At 36.6% G+C, this 22,664-nt stretch overlaps 3 protein-coding genes across 5 annotated transcripts; 2 read left to right on the top strand and 1 right to left on the bottom strand.

The window, feature by feature from the left end:
- Window positions 1–857: 857 nt before the first annotated feature.
- LOC107866915 (protein ACCUMULATION AND REPLICATION OF CHLOROPLASTS 6, chloroplastic) lies at window positions 858–7,488 on the top strand. Its single transcript, XM_016712959.2, has 6 exons — window positions 858–1,463; window positions 2,959–3,183; window positions 3,629–3,889; window positions 3,982–4,945; window positions 5,194–5,327; window positions 7,002–7,488. Exons 1-6 carry the CDS (start codon window positions 912–914, stop codon window positions 7,293–7,295), a joined length of 2,430 nt encoding a protein of 809 aa, XP_016568445.2. The 5' UTR covers window positions 858–911; the 3' UTR covers window positions 7,296–7,488.
- On the bottom strand, window positions 7,442–14,262 carry LOC107866914 (kinesin-like protein KIN-7F). Of its 3 annotated transcripts, none has more exons than XM_016712958.2 (14): window positions 14,045–14,262; window positions 12,722–13,117; window positions 12,494–12,583; window positions 12,310–12,410; window positions 12,096–12,209; window positions 11,931–12,012; window positions 11,776–11,843; window positions 11,618–11,683; window positions 11,387–11,511; window positions 10,929–11,265; window positions 10,506–10,589; window positions 9,237–10,421; window positions 8,688–8,998; window positions 7,442–8,133 (listed from the first exon to the last, which is right to left on the bottom strand). In XM_016712958.2, the coding sequence occupies exons 2-14, from the start codon at window positions 12,945–12,947 to the stop codon at window positions 7,827–7,829; spliced, it is 3,096 nt and encodes a 1,031-aa protein (XP_016568444.1). In that variant the 5' UTR covers window positions 12,948–13,117; window positions 14,045–14,262; the 3' UTR covers window positions 7,442–7,826. The 3 variants fall into 3 exon arrangements, with proteins under 3 accessions (XP_016568444.1, XP_047267309.1, XP_016568442.1); XM_047411353.1 differs by having other exon boundaries at window positions 8,688–9,004; window positions 12,722–12,983; window positions 14,045–14,261; XM_016712956.2 differs by having other exon boundaries at window positions 8,688–9,004; window positions 14,045–14,261.
- Window positions 14,263–18,631: 4,369 nt separating this feature from the next.
- Window positions 18,632–21,793, top strand: LOC107866916 (uncharacterized TPR repeat-containing protein At1g05150). The gene has a single exon (XM_016712960.2). It carries the CDS (start codon window positions 19,071–19,073, stop codon window positions 21,477–21,479), a length of 2,409 nt encoding a protein of 802 aa, XP_016568446.1. The 5' UTR covers window positions 18,632–19,070; the 3' UTR covers window positions 21,480–21,793.
- The last annotated feature ends 871 nt before the right edge of the window (window positions 21,794–22,664 follow it).

The following is a 22,664-nucleotide window of genomic DNA, read 5'->3' on the forward strand; positions in this document are numbered from 1 at the left end:
TTATATAAAGTTTGGTTGGGTATTTGCATTTCATCTTTTACCTTCTTTTATTTGTCAGTTGAGAACATGCATGCACTGTTAGAATTTTGGAGAATTTTATGATTTTGTCCGCTAAAATAGTTTGAAACCACTCCTAAGAGCGTTATTCCTTTCTTTTTTTTTTTTACCACTCCACATCAGGAGGATTAACAGTGCTCTCATTTACCGTTTAACGTGAATCAACCCATCAACCTATTTTTGATGGTGAAAATGCTCAGCCACCTCAGTAAATCTCACTCGTCAAAAGAGGATTACTATTTGAAAAAATAACATAAACATACACCTTAACATATTTACACAAATTTTCACCCTTACACAGTAATTACAAATATATCAACTAATTATGTATCTTCGTTGGATGTTTTTAGGAGTTAATTATGTATCTTGACAGATCCAAAATCGAAAAAAAGTATCGGGAGCTAATTATTTATCTTTACTAAGGAAAAAATGTATCTTCATTGGATGCATTATGTATTTCGACAGATCCAAAATAAAAAAAAATGTATCAGGAGCAAATTATGTATCTTTGCAAGGAAAAAAATATATTTTCGTTGGATGTATCGGAAACTAATTATGTATATCGACAGACTCAAAATTAAATTTCAGTAGACTGGGTATGTTGTTGTTGTGTGCAAAATATCAGAATTTTCTATAATTAAGCTCTAAACCGTCGAGATTTATTTTGATGAAGTTGCTCAACATTTCAAATGGAACGGGCCTATCCGCTACCCCACCATACGATCCAATTCCCAGGTCCAACAACAAATATCTGGCCCATCAAAAAATCGGCCCATATACACAGCCTCACCAGTGACCAAAAAATATCTGAAACAGAGTAAAGCAAAGCACCAAGCTTAAAAAACAATGAAATTATGAACACATTTTTGAAAGCTCCCTCAACAATGGAAGCATTAACACATTTAACCTTCCCCATTTGTACTCCCCGCCTTTCACAACTCCCCGCCGCCGGAAGTAAAAAACCGCCGGCGCCGTCGAGGCTCAACGCCGTTACCGGCGGAGCAACTAATTTCTCCGCCAGTAAATGGGCGGATCGTCTACTCGCCGACTTCCAATTCCTCCCGTCCACCTCCTCCGACTCACTAGATTTCCAAAATTCAACCTCCGCTACTACTCTTCCACCTCCTATCGCTCCTCCAGAGCGTCACATTTCGATACCTATAGACTTCTACAGAGTGCTTGGTGCCGAAGCTCATTTTCTAAGTGACGGTATAAGAAGATGTTACGATGCTAGAATTACAAAGCCGCCGCAGTATGGATACAGTCAGGAAGCGTTGATTGGTAGAAGACAGATTCTTCAAGCTGCTTGTGAAACCCTTGCGGATTCTACTTCTCGTAGAGAATACAATCAAGGACTTGCTCAGCATGAGTTCGATACTCTTCTAACTCCGGTCCCCTTTGATAAAGTATCATTTTTTACCTTCTATTGTTCAAATTTTTGCTTTTTGCTATTCACATTGTTGATTGAATACTATTTTAGCTAATTGAGAAGCGGTTAGTGATCGTTTGGTAGCTAGTAAAGAAGCTAAGTTATTTATGCGTTGATTTCTGTATAAGTTATACAATGTTTGGTAGTTAGTTAGGAACTAAGTTATTCATGTATAAAATTAATATGATTTTTGGTTTGCAATTTAGAAATTTAGTTAGGCTCTAAGTTATTCATGTACAAAACTAGTACTTATGACTTTTGGTTTGCAATTTAGTAATTTAGTTAGGAACCAAGTTATTCATGTATTAAATTAATATGACTTTGGTTTGCAATTTAGAAATCCGCAGAACTAATATATGTTTAAGTTATGAGAAAATTGGGGGTCGTTTGGTAGCTAGTAAAGATGTAGCATATCCATGGATTAATGTTTGCTTAAGTTATACAACCTTTGGTAGCTAGTTAGGAAATAAGTTATTCGTGTATACAATTAATACGACCTTTAGTTTGGAATTTAGAAATCGGCATAACTGATACATGTAATACAATATGAGGAAATTAGTGCATTATTTTATGTGGGGTAGAAAATGGAATAACTAGTACTTTTGTAGTTCTAACCAGCTACCTAACAACCCCTTAGTGAGTTTGACTTTGTTAATTCCGCTTGCTGTTAACTTGGTTTTAGGTTCGGTATTTAGTTTATTGTGTTAACCTAGGCTCGCCACGTATGTCAGGTTAATCTTTGTTGCTTGAGTTTAAGTTATATACACGGACATTGTAAAGTCATTTTACACTGTCAATGTAATTTAGCTTACAGCAGGTTACTTATTTTATTTTCCATATTACCAATTGCAAGTAGCAGTAGATAAACTGTAAAAGTTTGTAATTTAGTTATATACAATGAGAGCGCCCGGCTAGGCTTAGTTCAAGTGGCAAAGGTTGAGGGACTTGTAACTTAAGTCATAGGTTTTAGCTCTGTCTATGTGAACTAATCAAAGTATTTAAGCGGAAAAGGTTGAGGGGCGGGCCCAGTATCACCGAGTTTTGAAGGCTGCGTTGGTCCTTAGGGTGGGCCATAACTAATTCCGCTGTTATAAGAAAAGTTTATATACAGTGAAAGCAACATGATCAATGTAGTTTAATAAGTTGTATTTGTTGCTTACCTTATTTTTTAGATGACCAATCCACACTTACCATTGTTAAAGGTAATTGTTAAATGTTTTTATTCAAGGTATGCAAGTGTAAGAAAAAGTTTTTGTACATGACCGGTGTAATTTGACCAGTTGCAACTTGTCATGTACCTATTTTCTGGATCACCAATCGACAGTTACTACTTGCAATTGCTTGTAATTAGCTCTTAAGGCTTAACTAACGGATAGTGAAATAAAATTTGTATCTGAATTTGTTATAAAACTTGAACATTTTTAAAGTTTTAGTGGGGTGCAAAGTTTACAAGAATGTTATGGATTTTACAGGTTCCTGGAGCATTATGTGTTTTGCAAGAAGCTGGTGAGACTGAATTAGTTCTTCAGATTGGGGAAAGCTTGCTTAAAGAGCGGTTGCCAAAGTCATTCAAGCAAGATGTGGTCTTGGCTATGGCACTCGCATATGTTGACCATTCCCGAGATGTCATGGCACTTTCACCTCCTGATTTTGTTAAAGGTTGTGAACTGCTTGAAAGAGCGCTTAAGCTGTTGCAGGTATAGTGACTTTTGATGATATGACTCAGTTAAAGTTAATGTGATGGTAAAAATCTATATAGACGGGAACACACATAGAAATAGCTGTTTTCTATAGTTTATGCACTATAGCCCAGCTTTACAGCTGCAAATGTCTCTTAACAAACAACTTTAGTGATAGATTAGGGTTTATATTGTTGTACTGATTCCTGAATCTTCGTTCAGTTTTACCTATTAGTGAGTATAGTGTTCTTCTTGGTCATCCATCATTCAATAGTCTTAGATATTAGTCATGGGCAAACACTTAAGGACATCTCTGTTTGTTTGTTTTGTAATGTTTGTGTGTGGTGTTGGTGTGCGCTTTTCTTTTCCTATCATCTGCTTAAATGCATGCCTTTTTTGGGGTGAATTGTAAGCTTACAAGGAAGTGCAAATAATTAGGAGCTTTTCTATCTTCATTTTACAGGAAGAAGGTGCAAGTAATCTTGCCCTTGATCTGCAATCCCAGATAGATGAGACATTGGAAGAGATAAATCCACGCTATGTACTTGAACTTCTAGCTTTTCCTCTTGGTGATGAATATCGAATGAAAAGAGCCGAGGGTCTTCAAGGTGTGCGCAATATTTTGTGGGCTGTTGGAGGAGGAGGAGCAGCTGCAATTTCTGGGGGTTTCACACGGGAAGATTTCATGAATGAGGCCTTCCTACAGATGACAGCTGCTGAGCAGGTTGGCTTAACTTCATTCATATATTTTGGTTCCTGTGTAACTGTTCTTTTCACTCCCTTTCTTCATTATCCTCTTCTTTTTTTTTTAAAAAGGTGGACCTGTTCGTCGCAACGCCAAGTAACATTCCTGCAGAAAGCTTTGAAGTTTACGGGGTAGCGCTTGCACTTGTTGCTCAAGCTTTTGTTGGGAAAAAACCACATCTCATCCAAGATGCTGACAACCTTTTTCAGCAGCTTCAGCAGACCAAAGTAACAGCTTACGGCGGCTCTGTGTCTGTTTACACTGTTAGAGAAAACCGTGAAATGGACTTTGCTTTGGAGAGGGGCCTTTGTTCTCTGCTTGTTGGAGAAGTCGATGGATGTCGCTCATGGTTGGGCCTAGACATTGAAGACTCGCCTTATAGAGATCCATCTATTGTGACTTTTGTTGCAGAACACTCGAAGGATGACAATGAAAATGATCTGCTCCCTGGACTATGTAAGCTTTTGGAGACCTGGTTGATGGAAGTGGTCTTTCCCAGATTTAGAGAGACAGAAGATGTCACTTTCAAACTTGGAGACTATTATGATGACCCTACTGTTTTAAGATATTTGGAAAGGTTGGAAGGTGGTGGTGCTTCACCTTTAGCAGCTGCTGCAGCTATTGCAAGGATTGGAGCTGAAGCTACAGCTGTGCTTGATAGTGTTAAAGCTAGTGCAATTCAGGCATTACAGAAAGTTTTTCCTGCTGGTGATGGGGAAGGCAGTGTAAGACGATATGGCGACAATGAGACGAATGAATTTGATATCGCTAAGCCATTTGACGATCTTGGAGAGCTTCGTAAACAAAATAATTTTATCACGACGGTTGAGGATCCTTCTAGAGTGGGTTCTGACTATCAAGAGCAAGATCTGATAACCGACAAAATAAAAGATGCAAGTGTGAAGATTATGTGTGCTGGAGTAGCAGTTGGATTATTGACTTTGGTTGGATTGAAGCTTTCTTCCTTCAGACATGGGTCTTCAGTTCAACATAGTGCTACTGGTTCAGCCATTGCCTCAGATGCCATCGATGTGGGTATGACTCATTGACCATTTTAGTTTCTAAATAACCCTCGGGGTTGGCCAAATACGATCTGTGGTGCTATTCTCCTCTTCGTTTCTCTGCTACTTCATTCAACAGCCCGTGTAAAGATTTTCTTTATGATTTGTTACAAGTGGTAGCTTGTAAAGCTATCTTATAAAAATTATATAAGGGGTTCAGTTCTGCTTTCTTCCTCCATCCTTCCCTTTTTTCTGGATCAGAATTTTTACCTGTGATTGCAGGTGCCTCTCTAATTGAAAATCCTCTTGAGTTTCCTAGAATGGATGCAAGGCTTGCAGAAAGTATAGTTAGGAAGTGGCAGAATATCAAATCCCAGTCTCTTGGAACAGATCATTGTCTCAACAGATTGTCAGAGGTACGAATATGTAATCTTTCTATAGTTCTGATTATTTTTACTAGTATGATAGACTATAAAACTTGAAATCTTTGAGATCTTCTTGACTGTAGCCAAACTCCGTTAGATACCGCTCACTGGAAAAGTGTAAGTTCGCCGATTTGCCTTTAATCAAACCTTACCAGTTACCACCTAACTTTCCATTTGTCTTAGGCTTTTTCCTGGATTTACAATCAATTTTAGCCTATAATCTGAACAGCTTCCTCACTGAGAACCTCAGCAAGGAGGAGTCCAGTAATCTATGACACATGAACAAGCTGTAGCATCACATGAAAAATGGGGAAGACTGCAAATTAGGGGATAACCGTTAACATGAATAGGGACAAACAATTAGACAATTCTTGTAACCCATAGTCTACCGAAAATTATATTTTTAAGCAACCATATAGAACTTAGAACATATAAAAAATCTGTTCAAAATGAAGATTAAGATACCTAAGAAGAGCAATTACGAAATAAGAGAACGAGTACAATGTAGTGCAGCCTCCTCCTATATTGTCTATGTTAAAGGACTGAATTTTCATTAAAAACTCTGATGGAAGTAATACCTTTTGGAATGCAAAGATTTTTGAGTCTCCAAATATTAGAAGAAATTGAGCAAAAATGTCCATGACATGCATACTACTTGGCACACCGGACTATAACTCATCTTTTTCTGTTTCTTAATAAAAAGGTCGAGAGAAACAATGAGCCATAGTTTGGCATTCCAATTGCCAAGTAGTATGCATCTGATTGACTTGGTTTTGCACTCCATTTGGTTGTATGCTCGCTTAAGAACCTTCTCTGATAGATCTCCTTGTTTTAGACTTCTGGCTCAATGTGATGCACAGTCTATTAATTGGCATCAATGATCAATGGTTCCCACCTCTACCACTAACCTCTGAGTAGTTTTCGAAGTTACTGACTGATGGTGCTTCATCTCTTTAACTAGTATGAATATCTACTAATGAGATGAATATAATATATTCTTTTTCCTTTTTTGATGCGTGGAACTGGTAAAGTTGCTGCCATGTGACCAGGAGGTCACGGGTTCAAGCCTTGGAAACAGCCTCTGGCAGAAATGCAAGGTAAGGCTGCGTACGATACACCCTTGTGGTGGGGCCCTTCTCCGGACACCGCGCATAGCGGTAGCTTTAGTGCACCGGGCTGCCCTTTTTTTCTGATGTGTGGAACATGGATGTATTCATTTTACTGTTGAAGCAATATGCCACTAAAAATCAAAGTGAACCATTTTGAAATAACTAGTGCACCAACTCTTAAGGACACCAACTCGTAAGGACATCATTCTGAATAGACTTTACTTCCTGCCAAAGCAAGGGATAGGATTGGGTGTTAGCTGCTCTATTTTAATTTCTATACAGTGTTATGATATTATCTTTTTAACAAATACCACCATATGGCCAACTATTGTAATAGCCAAATGATTTCTTATAGAATTTAGCTGCTGCTCCATACAAGTTGTTTTGCAGCATAAGTGATTTTTTCGTTGTAAACAGACGATTATTTAGCGTCTCCATGAGGACCTACCCATCATCTTTTTTGTTGTTTGCTGTTGTCCAAATGCATTTTATCTACCTCTTTGCGATTTCTGGTGTCATCTTTGCATTTTGCCTGACAGTATCGTCCAAATACCAGGTTTTGGATGGTCAGATGCTGAAGATTTGGACAGACCGTGCAACAGAAATTGCTCAGCATGGTTGGTTTTGGGAGTACAACCTTTTAAACCTTGCAATTGACAGTGTGACTGTCTCAGCTGATGGCCGACGTGCTATTGTGGAAGCTACTCTTGAGGAATCAGCAAGTTTAACTGATGTAACCCATCCGGAGCACAATGACTCATACAGTACTACCTATACAACTAGATACGATATGTCCTGGGTAAACTCCGGTTGGAAAATTGTGGAAGGAGCTGTTCTTAAATCACGATAATGGATGTATATGTTGACAAAATTTCGTGTAAAGTCCATTTTTTTTTTGTTTATTTTGCTTTACTTCAAAGTCGGGTAAGTAGTTGGTTTTGGTTTGTACCTTGTTTGATCAGAGAATGTTGAGTGAAGTCGAAAAAATGACCAGGAAACCAGAACAAGAAAAAACTGCAATATATGATGCCTTTTGAAGACAATTTTCCTATGCTGTCCCAATGATTTTGAGTCTTATTTTACATATAAGCTGTAATGTATCTTCCACTTATACATCTACATACAGGGATGACTCTCTGAACTTGAGATTTCGAGGTTGTGGATTGAATTTACATAATGTACATTAATAAAGCTCGTCGACAAGTAGGGGGAAAAGGTGTATTAAGTATCAAGTATGGGACATCTTTTTTGTGTATTTAGATACTATGGGAGTGAGGTTAAACTTCTAAACTCACATGAATTAGTGGGGTCAATTCATTGTGAAGCTACTACAATGCTTCAAATAATCCTTAATCTTTTGCTTTGGCAGATCACATTAGGCTTATCTTGGTTTCCAGCTGAAAGACCTGAGATTCCTTGGCCCTGGTGAGAAGTTAAGTTCGAACATTTCTTTTGGAACTTCATTTTGTGTTTCGAATCCAACTAGTTTGGAGATCAATGCTGCACTTTCCTTAATGTGATCCATGTCTTTGGTATCTTTCCATAACTGATGGCACAGTTGAAGTCTTCTCTTTTTAGTTTTTAGACCAATGCCCCGCTTCTCAAATAAGTTATCTCTCTCCTTTGAAGAAAACTTCTTAAGAAGCAGCTTGCTCAACATCTCCCTTTCGCGATTCAGAGCACTTAGACTGTTTCAAAAGGATAAGAGTACTTACGCGTCAATTTTCATCGCTTTCAGATGGAGGAAATTCACATCGTCGAAGTACATCAAAGGGAAAACGTCCAAATCTACCCTTCTGCTATGCGAAATATCTTAATTTTACTCTCTGTTGTACACTTTTGGATCATTCATATCCTTTCCTTTAGCAAATTGTCTCGTATTTGCCCTTTACTTTAACCGAGCTCTAGCATGGTGGCATAGATTGGGTGGACACCACGTGTCAATACACTTCGGGAGAAAGTCTAAATTTACCCCTCTCCTTTTGACAATGGTTTAAAATTACCTCCGTTATAGTTCTTGGGAGAGCTCCATTGTCATCAAGGGCAAATACGAGACAAATTGCTGAGGAAGGGTATGACTGATCCTAAAGTGTAATGGAGAGTAAAATTAAGATATTTCGCTATAGTAGAAAGGTAGTTTTTTCCCTTTCCCTTCCCTGTATCAAATGAGTAACCTCAAGATAGAGCAGCCCATGTAAGAAATCTCCAAAAACTGCAGGAAATAAAAATGTATAATGAGTACCTTGCTGCCTGTGAGAAGATTTGACCGTCTTTCACAACTTTAGCTCCTCGAGAGAATGCATTCTTTAGATAGGACAGTCTTCTAAGCTCCACCTCCATGTAAACCGAGTCAGTTGGATCCCCTTTGAAGAGTAGGAAAAAGTATGTCCTGTGAACCAGGGGTACATTACATGCATCCCATAGTTCTATTATCTCTTGCCTTTGTTTCTCAAATTCCATCGACTGTCTGGAAGGAGATGGCTCTGATTCATTCTCTGAATTTAAGGAATCACCGATAGAGTTATCCAAGTCCTTAGAGGTTGGCTCATTATCCTGGACCTAGCAAGAGAGAGTTAACTCTTTAATAAGTGAAGAATGCTATGTTGGTCTTGAACTAATGAAGCCAGTCTGAACGGTTTGCAGACAGAGACTTTACCGTCTTAAACTGATTCTAATGTCTTAAAAACTTATCGATGTATGTATTACATAAGAAGAACATTTAAGAATTTCTTGTGTTAAGGAGGATGTGCAATTCTAGCTATTAGTCTCAAGTAGGAAGTTAGCTACTTACCAAATTTTCCTCAGATTGCTTCTCAGGCACAAATTTGGCAACCTCAACCTCAGCACTAATTTTTTTGGTATCTTCACCTGACATCTTGAGTTCCTCAGCACAAATCTTCTCACTATCTATACTTGACATTTTCTGTTCCTCGGAAAAAATCTTCTCACTCTCTTTACCTGACATTTTCATTTCCTCGGCTAAAATCTTCTCACTCTCTTTACCTGACATTTTGAGTTCCTCGGCAAAAATCTTCTCACTCTCTTTACCTGACATTTTCAGTTCCTCGGCAAAAATCTTCTCACACTCTTTACCTGACATTTTCAGTTCCTCGGCAAAAATCTTCTCACTCTCTTCACCTGACATTTTGAGTTCCTCAGAAAAAATCTTCTCACTCTCTTCACCTGACATTTTGAGCTTTACTTCAATCGTAAAGCGGCTGGGTTCTTTGGTTAACACCTTAACATTATCAGCAGAAAACCCCATCCGAGGAAACTTCTTCTCAAGAGAAGGCATCTTCTCAAGAGAAGGCTTCTTCTCAAGAGACGGCTTCTTCTCAAGATCAATCTTTTTAATAGATAATTCTTTCTCATCAGGTTCACTGGATATGTCAACATTTTCCTTAGCTACTTCAGACCGTTTTATAACTGGTACGTTAATCATTATTGCTTCAGTGCTTTTGCTTCTTGGTAAGCTATCTGAGACAGTAGACTCTGAGTCGGAAGAAGAAGAAGATTGTTCCGGGACCAGATGTCTAGTCTGCTTTGGTTCTTCATCCTTACGATCTACGTCACTGAAACCTGAATCCTGATCTCCCTTTCGAGGTGATGAATGTCTACCAGAGCTTGTACTGTTCGTGCTAGAATCTACTTCGACACATTGAACCTCCTTGCAGTTATCTTCCAAATGTTGAACCGTTCTTTGAGCAATGTTTTCCCATCCCTTACACGGATCTGGTCCAAAATACTTCTCAATAAACAGCCTCGGAGAGGTGTCATCACAGAGATACTGATCTTCTGGAGGGTCAGGAATCTGATCACCTAGCTTGCTAGAATTAAGGCCTTCGTATTGGTCAGAATGAGATACAACGGATCCAGTATCAGGACGAAAAGGATATATGCATTCTGATACTTCTGATGCTGCATAGTCATCCAGCCATTGGGCTTTATCAGGAGATGACACACTACTCAGTTCGGTCTACAAGAGAAAGAGAATAGATTAAGCTCTCTGATGTATTATGAACTGAATAGTTTATGAGCTCTTTCAAGTCTAAGTACATACCCATGACCCTGAACTTGCCAAATTGTGAACACGAGACTGAGCAAGATCACGCTGCTCGGTTAGCTCCCTTATTTCTCTGCTCATCTGCATCATCGTGCAAAAAGGGACTAGGTTATACATATTGACAAACACTGAGTTAATGAGAAACACTGAATCTGAGTTGTCATCTATGACAAATACTATAGTCCTGCCCCCAACTGCATCAACAGGCAGTCATATGCATTAATAGACTCACAGGATTGATGCTAAAACAGTGAGTTTCGAGATCCATCAATGCCTCAATCACGCAAACCAAAAAGATAAAGTATCATTGAAACATTTAGTTTTGGAACAATTCTTTCCTTGCCATGTCTAATAGGCATGATGGAGAAGCCTAAAGACCAGAATACTAGATGTTTGGTGAAGGTTAAGTCACAATTGTACCTTTTCTATCAGAGCTTCCTTTTCTTTCAGTGCTTCTGCAGATCCACCTGAGGCAGCAAGTGCCGATAAATTCCTTAGCTCAGCCTCCAATCTAGCTAGTTCTTTTCGTAATTGTTTCACCAGTGCCTTCTCTGACATTACCACGTTAACTTTTGCATTGGTAACGACATTCTTGGCACAAGTTGCAAACAACAGAGTGTTCCTAGATTGCTCAACATGGCTATGTGCAGGACTCATGGTGCAAATGATGGCAGTCCTGGCATTGCCTCCCAATGAATTCTGCAGTATACGTGTCAGCTTCGAGTCTCTGAAAGGAACATGTCCATTTCCTTTTTTGCTGAGAGAAGTACAAAAATATATTAATGAACAAGGTTTATCGAAATAGCCTTTTAGCGATCCAAGGAAGAAGCCAAAACAAAATAAGATTGAAGCTCAGCAAACTGAAGTTATGTCGCAACCTTAGTTTGCGAATGACAGTTCCAAGGGTCAGCAAACTGCGATTGATGTGGCAGCCTTCTTTCATTCTGACATTTGCTGATAAGGTTTGAGAAGCACGCTCACTTCCTGCAAGATCAACAAAATTCTGCAGGAAAGAAAACAAAATATCGGCCATCATCATTTTAATGGGAAGTAACGACTACTCCAAAGATCCTTCAAGGTGATGTCTAAGCAAAGGTACTTTTCCTTACCACTGCCGCTGTCAAAGTGCTTGCATTTTGTAAGCCAACAATTTTCTTAGCAGTACTTTCAACTGTCTGCAAAAAGATAATTTGTCGGCTAAGTCAAGAAAATGATATAATTCCTTTATATTATGATGAATAAGCCATCTTGTAACCAATGCACTAACCAAACGCAGAATCTGATGAGATCTTGAGCTCACTTCGTTGAGAGCAGTTTCTCCTATTTTCCTCTGAGCTGCAAGAATGGTAACAATTGAAGTTATATCATATAAAATTGGCGGAAACACTACCAACATAGCAGTATCAGCCTTTTAAGTTTTACCGTCACACACTGACAGCAGTTCTTTTAGATGGTTCCAGTCCTTCAAGGTTACCTCTTTAAGTTTTTCAACTACAGTTCCTCTCTGAAAATGAAAGAGTACAATTACTTGCAAAATATCGTCTGTGAATCAAACAAAACTTGATCATGCTTAAAACATATATTCACCTCTGGATCATCGAGGAGTCTAAGTGGAGTATCATCCGGGGTTAGAAGGTCTTTAACAACTTCATTGTATATCTCCATGGCAGAGAATTTAAGTGTAAATTGTCGGTCTTCATTCTAAAATTTTTGAAAAGAAAAAGGCACCTAAAGCATTAGACACTGTGAATTCTATACAACATAAATGAATTACAAAGGAGAATAGGAAAGTTTTACACACCCTGCTTATATGATCATATATATCTGCTAAAGTGTATTCGGTGATTCCAGACATAGTATACGTTTTCCCACTACTTGTCTGCCCATATGCGAAGATACTCGCTGCAAAGCCATTTCATACATTATTACTGTAATGTCATCACTTACAGCAGCAAATGGACCATGAAAAAAGGGCTAGTACTTACAGTTAATACCACTAAGAGCTGAAAGCGCGACTCCTTTGGCGGCCTCCTCATACACCTCCCTTGTGGTGGATTCATACCCAAATACTCTGTCTGTTCCATTGCATATACCGATTTTCAGGAGGAAAAGACATGGGAGATGAATAGAAGGGAAGGAACTATTGCGAAAAACTCATAATAGACAATGGTTTAAAATGTTTCGCTTAGTGTTAAAAACTTCAAGTTTCTTACCATATGCATAAGCAGTAGGAGACGATGAACGTTCTGATATAGAATTTTTATATAAAATTGTGGTGTTATTGATGCATTCCCAATCCAAGACATCGTTGTTTGTAACTTCCCTCTCATTCAACGGCCTTAATCTAACTGCGACAAAAATCTTCTCTTTGTCATCGTGTGCAACTGATCCGTAATCATCACCATATTGAGATGCCTCCTCTCCATACACCGAGCTCATTTTCAGCACCCTCTTCTTTTCCTATGAATCAATGCACTTGAAGAGGACCAACAAAAAGATTATATCAATGAAATACAAGTTTGTCATATGGTCCCTCTCTTCATGTTGAAAGAGAGGAACTGCTTTCGTTATGACTTGTTCGAGTGGAACCTCGTATATAAACTTCTTATCTGTCCAAATTCAATACAACAGAACTTCAGAAAAAATGAAAAGAACACCTAAAAATGAGTTCTTTAGCTCATAAACTGCTCAACCCCACAAACTGAGAACAATAGTAATAGAACTTAAAGCAAATAAATATGGATTCTTTAGCTGGTCATAAACATGCAATTCTTGGATGCATTCTGTCAAACAACTCAACCAAAGAAACTGAGATTATTCAAAAAAAAAAAAAAAAAAAAAAAGGGCAGCCCGGTGCACTAAAGTTCTTGCTATGCCGGGGTCTAGAGAAGGGCCGGACCACAAAGGTCTATTGTACGCAGCCTTACTTGCATTTCTGGTAGAGGCTGTTTCCACGGCTTGAACTCATGACCTTCTGGTCACGTGGCAGCAACTTTACCGGTTACTCCAAGGCTCCCCTTCAACCCCACAAACCGAGGAAAAAAGAGTAACGAAAAACACCTAAAAATGAATTCTTTAGCTCATAAACATGCAATTCTTGAATGCATTCTGTCAAACAACTAAACCTCACAAACTAAGAAAAAAACATTAATGAGAAACGCCTGAAAATGGAATCTTTAGTTCATAAACATGTAATTCTTGAATGCATTCTGTCAAACAACTCAACCCCAAAAACTCAGAAAAAAAACTTTGGTGAGAAGCACCTAAAAGTAGATTATTTAGCTCATAAACTGCAATTCTTGGATGCATTGTGCCAAACAACTCAATGAAAAGCACCTAAAAATGGATTCTTTAGCTCATAAACATTCCATCGTTGGACACATTCGGTCAAACAACTCAAGGAAAAGCACCTAAAAATGAATTCTTTAGCTCATAAACATGGAATTCTTGAACACATTCTATCAAAAAAACTAACCCCACAAACCGAATCAAAATCACCGCTACTATCCTCAACAAAAAATCATCACCATGCTCACCTTTTTGTGGTATTTGAAAATTTGCTCCGTCAAACCAAAGGAACAGCTATTAAAATATTGTATAGTTAAACAAGAAAAAGAAGAAAATGTAATCAATATTTTTATTTTTTTGGTTTTTGGGAGAGTGAAAAATGATGATAATTGCTGTTCTAAAGATAATGGGGTGAGCTGAAAACACGCTAAAAACTCGGAATCATGAGATTTATGGTGTACAAAATTTATCAAATTCGAGCTGAGAATTTTTTCTTCTTAGCTATTTGTATGGAAGTTTGAAGTGAATACGTACCGTTAATACATAACTAACAAAACTGGAATTTGGAAAGAAGTTAATAACAACCGTTGGAAAGGTGAAGCTTTGTTAATTAGTACATTTTTATCCATTTGCATTATACGTTTTTTTTGCAAGATTAGTACTACTATTTAAATTATGTGCATGTTATTTGTTAGTGCATTTATGGTATTAGGTAGGAGTGTTTGTCTTTATTAATTAGTAGTCATAGTAATATGTTTGTAGTTTTTTGTTTTTGTACTTTTGTTGATGATATATGTTGCTTTGGGTTAGCTTGTTTGTGAATTATTTTGTGATAGTATTGTTCAATTACTATTTGTTGTTCTGTTATTTTTTATTATCTTTATACTTATTTTATATCTTTTTCTAGACTATATTTTATCTTGAGCGGAAGGTCTATTGGGAACATGCTCTCTACCTCACCTCGGAGATAGTGATACGAATTACGTACACTTTATTTTCTCCGAACCTTACTTTGTGGGAATACTCTAGTATATTGTTGTGTTGTTATTAGTGCATTTGTGGGGAAATTTAGCACGCTGGATTACTTGGGACATAATTTAAATAGTAAACTCAAAAAGGTTATTTGTGCAAATTCCATAGTGAAATGGCAACTAAAGCGACATATAGTATAGTTTAATATAAATAAGATTATTTTGCGTCACTTTGTGACTTTTGATATTGTTTTAAATAAATTAAGCAAGAATAGCTTTCATGTAAGAAGTTTAATATAAAATATCATGTCGAATAATCACCAAGAATTTTATATGAATGGATTTATCACAATTCACAAGTCCTGTCGAATTAGCAAGAGGTTAATATAAATTATATTGTAATTTTAAATGAATAGTTCAAAAATTTAGTAAATCACTAGGAGTTTTAGATTGATGGACTTCACAGTTGTCACATGTCCTAGCGAATCACCAAGAGATAAATATAAATTGTACCATAACTTTAAAATAAATTGTTCAAAAAATTTAGCAGACAATATTGAGTTTTCGACGAATTGATTTTCGCGAGTCTTATCGGATCGCCGAAATTTTAGTCTTTAGTACAACTTACATCATAATTTTTGAATAAATTGTTTGCAATTCAAAGAGGATATTAGTTTCTTGGAAATTTAACACACTTTTACTCCAAATTTCATTCAGATTGATGTAAATTAACTTCAAATTCCATATCTAACATTCTAATATTAAAACCAACCAGTCTTAATAGCAAAATTCAACCTAAACCTCCAAAAATCAGAAAACCCACAAATAATTGATCATGAGTTTTCAATTTCTTATACTCTTTTTTTTTTAACAACCAACATACTATTTATATTAATTCATAGCAAGTTTCAGGGTGTTAAAAGATGCTATAACATCTTTTACAATCCAACTTGGATAATTAGCAAACCAAACAGAATTTTGTAACAATGAAATAGAGAACTTTGCTAAACTATGTGCTATTTTGTTCCAAGATCTAGGGATATGCACTACGTCTACAGTTTCAAAGAAATTCATCAACTTCCAAATATCCTCGCAGGTTGTTTCTATCTCCGATCCCAAGATGCAACACTTCTTTTTTGTATCATATCCACCACGTTCTTTGCATCCGATAATACTTGAACTCTCGTCCATCCATTTTCCATAGCTTTTCCCAACACTTCACGAATCGCCAACGCTTCAGCAGTGATGACCTTCCCAACAAATTGAATTGGGGTGCCAAAGGCTTGAAGTAACTTACAGCAGCTATCCTGCCACTTCAATGCTTGCCATCTTCCTCTCCTTATGTAAGCTAGCATCTGCAAATATAATAACACCATCTTGTACAATAGTAATATTCTTATCATTAGGACATTCAATTATCCATGGAGTAGAAAGATTAGTAGCAAGTTATCTTTATATTCATGGTAGTCAAAAAGTGCTTTGTTTACTATTTCATTAGGATCATAGTTTTCTCCATTGAATACTAAGGCGTTTCTAGCTTTCCAGATTTGCCACATAACGGAGACACTTAACTTATTTAGCTCAATAGAATCAGGATATCGATTAGCATTATGAACCTTATCGTTCCACCAACTAGCAAAATTCATAGTATTCTCTACGTCAGGCCAATTTATCGGACATATTTTCCAAACTAGTTGGGCTTTATGACATCTAAACAACATATGCTCAGCTGTTTCACTTTCCAAACCACATCTTTTACATACATCACAATTATGTTTTAACCTTTTTGAAACAATATGGTTAACAGGAAGCACATTTATAATGCATTTTCAAATAAAATGTTTATATTTATTTTTAATATTCATAGACCATAGAAAATCCCAAAAACTTTTTGGAAAGGAATAATAGCTAGATTGAAGTCTTTCCGAACTAGTTTGTTGGCATCTAATCATATCTCTATTTAAATGATTTACTTTCTTTTTTAGTCGGTGTCGAAAAGAATGATATTATCTATATTTAGTAACAATTTAACTTTAAAATGTTCATCTTATCTTTAATGAAGTGATTTATAAACACACAAATATCTTAGATTTATTTATGTCACACACATTTATTTATTTTTCTTAAACTTCATATTAAGTCAAACTAACTTATGTTAAACTTACTGGAACGGAAGGTGGAAGGAACTCTATATTTGTTAAAATTTATTAACGGTGTCAAAAAGTTAAACATCAATCCTTAAGGAGGTATCTTTCGAATAATTTTAGTGCTTATTAGACCTGATTAATTTTCTTTATATTTTTATTGAAGATTTATGTATTACCTTGGGTTTCACGTGTAAAATATTAAAGTGCTATTTTCTGTTAGATAGTATAAAAGTTACATTATCTTGATTAAACCAATAATTTGAAAAGTGCTTAATCAACAATGACTACAAATTTTTAAAGATAGAAATAGGATGAGTGGCAGCCATGTGAGTAAACTTAGGATTGAAGATTCTAAGGTTGGATTTTGTTCAATCTTCAACTCATCAATCAAATGAAAAATATTACATATTATCTCTCTATTTATTTCTTACTTTGACTTTCATTTTCAATAGCAAAGCTGAATTAATCAAATGAATTCCAAGTATTATTCCTACTTATTTTTTTGCTATACTGTCATTTGCAATGTTATGCTCAATTATTAATGGACAAGATAATGGTAGATCTAATTAACAATATGGGAGTAGTCTTTATAGTTAATAAGATGCATAAAAGAAGTTTTAGATGATTTGAATATGTGCAAAAAAGGTGTATGGATGTTCCGATGTGTGAGAAGCTGATATAGTGGCCTGAGGGCAAGAAGAGGTGATTAGTCTTAAAAAGAGGTGATTGGGGAAGACATGACGTAGCTTCAATTTATCGATAACATGGTCTTGATAGGAAGTATAGAGGTCGAGTATCATGAATAATCGTACTATTTTTATGTTTATTTATTCTTTGATCGCTAGTATTACCTGATTGTTTCTCTTACTTCATTTATCTTATTATCTTGTTATTGTTGTCGTTGTTAGTATTTCTTCTTTAACTATCTTGCTTAGGTTCTATTAGAACAACCTCTTTATTCTCACAAGATATATATGAATAAGTTCGTCTGCGTACAATTTAACCTTTTTCAATTTCACATTATGATATCATACTAAATTTATTGTTATTATTGCATCAAATATGTGTATATTCATGAGAACAATCTAAATGCAAACTCTACACGAAAACACTTAAAATATGTTTTAAGTTAAATATGATTCGTGAAGCATCTAATCGGAAAAAAACAACTTATATGATTGTATGTGCACACAAAATGGTAAAAAATTATTCACGTAACATATTTACAATTTAATAAATACATGACATATGTCTTCACTGACCTAATTGATGATTTAATATAACTACCCTATGCAAATACTTTTACGAACCAAAACCAAAAAGGCATGACATTGACAAAAGACAGGTGTTGTGTTTATAACTAATCATGATTAACTCACATGTTCTCATCTACCAATTGAAATGTAAAAATCTCAATTCACTCTTTTTTTTCATGGATAACCATGGAATAAATTATAAAGTTATTTTTTGTGATAAAAAAATTATGAATTTAAATTATAAAAATAATCTCTTACACAAATATACAATAAGATTATGTACAATAAATTCTTATAATGTAATCTTTTTCTCAAATCCGCTTATAACAAAATTTTTAATGTACAGGATTTTTTTTTTTTTACCTTTTGTTTTCTCTTTTAACAAATTACCTTCTTTCTTTTTCTTGACAGTTGGAACTTTTTCTTATTTTAGCCAAAACAAATTAAAAATAAAAATAAAAATACAAAGTCTATGATCTTTGAAATTTTCCAATTTCCAGTCACTCTACCCCACCACAACTCCTCATCATCACAACCAGAAAAAGGAAAAGCAAAAAAATGTAAACAGAACAAAAACAGTTGTCTTCTTTTCTTCTTCTTCCTCTGTTGCCCCCCTTCATCTTTTTCCTCTTTATTTTGCTCCAGATCCAAAAATTGCCACCAAAAATCTAATCTTTTTTCCAATACGCATTTCTCTATTTCTCCAATTTCCCTTAAATGAAACCCTAACCCTAAAAATCCCCTTTTATTGCTCTCACTATAAAACCCTAATTTCACAAATTCTCTACCCTAAATTCATCAAGTTTGAATCTTGATTGCATTTTCGGACACCCTTTTTCGTGAAGATTAAGGATTTATAGTTTAATTGTGTTTTTATTGAGGTTTTAGTTTTGGGGGAAAATGGCTACGAGAGGGAGCAGATCGGAGAAAGTGAAGAGAATTTTTCAGCAATTTGATGTTAATCGTGATGGGGGTCTTAATAGAGAGGAAATGTCAGCGTTGGTTGTTGCTGTTAACCCTAGGGTGAAGTTTAGCGAGGAGCAAATTAATGCTATTCTTGATGAGGTATTTCGTACGTATAGTGAGTTTATTGATGGTGAAAAGGGACTAACTTATGAGGGACTTTTACGGACGTATGATGATGGAGCTGGTGATGTTGATCGTGATTTTGAGGCCCTTGGTCTTGAGCTGAAGGTAGAGGATAATGCTGGAACTTCTATTGCTGTTGAAGAGGCGTCGTCTTCGTCTATTGCTGATGAGAGAGTGATGGAACCACATAAGAAACAGAGGACTGCAGCTTGGGCAGCTAGTCCGAATCATGGCATTGTGTTTGATGATACATGGAAGCTTGTAGATGATCTTGAGATATTGATTAAGAGGCTTAAATCGAAGCAAACGAAAGATGGGAAGGTGAAGAATGATAATTCTGATGTGTATTCGGAAGGTTGGTCGAGGGAGTTAGGGCCTTCGACTGAGATAACGGATAAAAGGGTTAATTGGGAGGAGACTGGACATGATTATGCTGTGTTTGTTAAGGAGTTGGGTGTGTTGAGGTCGAGGGCTGATGGTGCGAGGTCAAGGGAAGAAGCTTTTGATGGTCATATGGCGATTGGTAGGGTTTTGTATGATCAACATTTGTTTAAGGAAGCATTGGTGAGTTTTAAGAGAGCTTGTGAGTTGCAACCTGCTGATGTTAGGCCACATTTCAGGGCTGGCAATTGTTTATATGTGCTCGGGAGGCATAGTGAGTCGAAAGAGGAGTTCTTGCTGGCGTTGGAGGCTGCTGAAGCTGGTGGCAGTCAGTGGGCTTATTTGCTTCCGCAGATTCATGTGAATTTGGGAATTGCTCTTGAAGGCCAAGGTATGGTTATTAGTGCCTGTGAACATTATAGAGAAGCTGCTATTTTGTGTCCAACTCATTTTAGAGCTTTGAAACTTTTGGGTAGTGCACTTTTTGGTGTGGGTGAGTACAAGGCTGCTGTTAAGGCATTAGAAGAGGCTATTTATATGAAGAGTGATTATGCTGATGCACATTGTGATCTTGCTTCTGCATTGCACGGGATGGGTGATGATGATAATGCAATTAAGGAGTTTCAGAGAGCTATTGATTTGAAACCTGGTCATGTTGATGCCTTATACAATTTAGGAGGACTTTACATGGATATGGGTAGATACCAGCGTGCTTCAGAGATGTACACTAGGGTACTAAGTGTTTGGCCAAATCATTGGAGAGCACAGCTCAATAAAGCTGTGGCTTTATTGGGGGCCGGGGAAACTGAGGAAGCTAAGAAGGCTTTGAAAGAAGCTCTGAAGATGACAAACAGAGTGGAATTGCATGATGCAGTAGCACATTTGAAACAGCTTCAGAAAAAGAAGTTGAAGGGGAATGGAGGTGGCAATGGGGAAGAGGCCTTTATCATTGTTGAACCCTCAAAGTTTAAGACCGTGGGTGAGAAAACCACATTGAGAGCAGATTTATCCACTGCTCTTGATATTAGAAGTTTTCAGAGGATTACTCGTCTTAATCGGTGTGATGTTGATCAAATAAAGAAGGAAATAGATGAAACTGATGTGCCAATGTCTTATTCTGGTGGTGTACCAGAAAAGTCTATACGCAAGGCTTCGCTGGAGGAGATTCTGCGTAGATTGCTTAAATTCTTGAAGCCAGAAACTTTTATAGGAGCTGTTAAAGCCATTAACCAGAAAGTTCTCTCTATTTTAGACGAGTCAGAATCAGGTCGGCTAGATCTTGGCATGTTTTTTGCCGTTCTTGCTCCTGTCTGTGGAGGATCAGCAGAGAAAAGAAAACGCATTGCATATGAGGCGCTGTTGTGGCGTCCTGTTAATGAGGGTAGCAACCAGATAAGGAAAACTGATGCTCAAAGGTACATCAAACTGCTGAGAGCTATTTACATTCCGTCCCAAGGAGCAAGTGAAATTCTGGAAATTCATGGAGAGATGGACGCATCATGGGTGTCTTTAGCAGAATTCACTGCAATGTTTGATGATCCGGATTGGGGTTTTGGTATTATGTCCACTTTGCTGAAGCTTGAATTGGGAGATAGGAATCGTCATGGTAACCATGTCTGTGCAACCTGTCGCTACCCAATCATTGGATCTCGCTTTAAGGAGATAAAATCACATTTTAGTTTGTGTAGTCAGTGTTACAGTGAAGGAAAAGTACCTCCAACCAGCAGGCTAGAAGAGTACAGATTTAAAGAATATGCTAATGAATCTGAGGCAATGAAAGATAAGTGCATGTGGTTCGGAATCCATTCTAAAGGCTCCTCCACGCCTGCCACTTCCTAGCGCCTACATGTTTTTTAGATGTTCAGGGTGTGACTTATATCTACCTTATGAAACACGTTCCTCTGGGCTTCATGCTCTTGTACAATAATCCTTTCAAGTTGCGACCATCAATTCTTTGTTTAAAGGCAGTATTTGTAGGAACTTGTAGTTCTTTATGGGTGCCTTTTCATCTCTTTTTCTGACTCCTTTGAGGGATTTGCATCTCATGTAAGTTCATCAGTGTAAAGTTCTATGGTGTTCATTTGATTTTTCATTTGGCAGTATTGTATGTGGCTATGGATCGAGTTCATTATTTATCAACAATTGATTCCACATTTCCAGTTATTAGCACAAGAATATTTGTTCATTGATTTCTGTAGTGTCTATATCTAAGCTCCCATTTGGCCATAAATTTTGAAGTTGAAACTTGAAAATTTGAGTCTTTGATATTTGTGTTTGACGTGCATTTTACTTGTTGCCATGTACTGGAAGCTTTTCTTGTGTCGATGAGAATAAATGACCAACATGTGTAAAACATATCCACGTTTCCATCCCAAATAAGTCGGGGTCGGCCATATATTCACATTTTGCCTCATAAATCGAAATCGAAATCGGCTATTATTTTAGTTGACATCTTCATCATAATTAATCACTAGCACTGAATCTAAATTTTTGATAAAATGAGATTCAATTAATCAGTTTTGGGTCCATGTGTCTCTGTAACTGTCTGACAAGTGTATTTAGCAAGCCATAATGTAAATAATTAAAAAGGGAATGTTGGTTAAGAGTGTTTAGCCAGTCTGGACTACACAAATCATGTGAAGAAAAGAAAAAGAGAATCTTGGTATTAAAGAATTGGTGTCTCTGAAGCAACAATAATTAATCAATCAGATAAATGATGAAGCAAATGCACAAAGGGCAAATTGTATTGACCCAGTCACTAGCTACTTATTTATTACTAAAGTATAAAAGCAAATGGATTGTTTTCATGTCCTTATTCATTTATTATTGCTTTGATTATTTCATATAAATCATAGGTGGAAAATCCATTTGTCACCAAGATAAGTCTTTACTCCGTTCCATATTTGTATTAATGATTGCAAACACTTTGGGGTCGTTTCTCCGGAAATAAGTTATTCCAAAATTAATTATCTCATTTATAGTATGAGATAAAAATAATATGATCACGGGATAACTAATCTCAGG

This window comes from Capsicum annuum, chromosome 4, assembly GCF_002878395.1.
Source record: "Capsicum annuum cultivar UCD-10X-F1 chromosome 4, UCD10Xv1.1, whole genome shotgun sequence".
In the NCBI taxonomy this organism is placed as follows: domain Eukaryota; kingdom Viridiplantae; phylum Streptophyta; class Magnoliopsida; order Solanales; family Solanaceae; genus Capsicum; species Capsicum annuum.

Coding starts and splice junctions, on each gene's coding strand:
- LOC107866915 (XM_016712959.2), top strand. CDS start 912: ATGAACACATTTTTGAAAGCTCCCTCAACAATGGAAGCATTAACACAT. Junction 3,890..3,981: donor AGATGACAGCTGCTGAGCAG/GTTGGCTTAACT, acceptor TTTTTTAAAAAG/GTGGACCTGTTCGTCGCAAC. Junction 4,946..5,193: donor CTCAGATGCCATCGATGTGG/GTATGACTCATT, acceptor CTGTGATTGCAG/GTGCCTCTCTAATTGAAAAT.
- LOC107866914 (XM_047411353.1), bottom strand. CDS start 12,947: ATGAGCTCGGTGTATGGAGAGGAGGCATCTCAATATGGTGATGATTAC. Junction 11,844..11,930: donor ACTGCTGTCAGTGTGTGACG/GTAAAACTTAAA, acceptor CCATTCTTGCAG/CTCAGAGGAAAATAGGAGAA. Junction 11,266..11,386: donor ACTGTCATTCGCAAACTAAG/GTTGCGACATAA, acceptor TACTTCTCTCAG/CAAAAAAGGAAATGGACATG.
- LOC107866916 (XM_016712960.2), top strand. CDS start 19,071: ATGGCTACGAGAGGGAGCAGATCGGAGAAAGTGAAGAGAATTTTTCAG.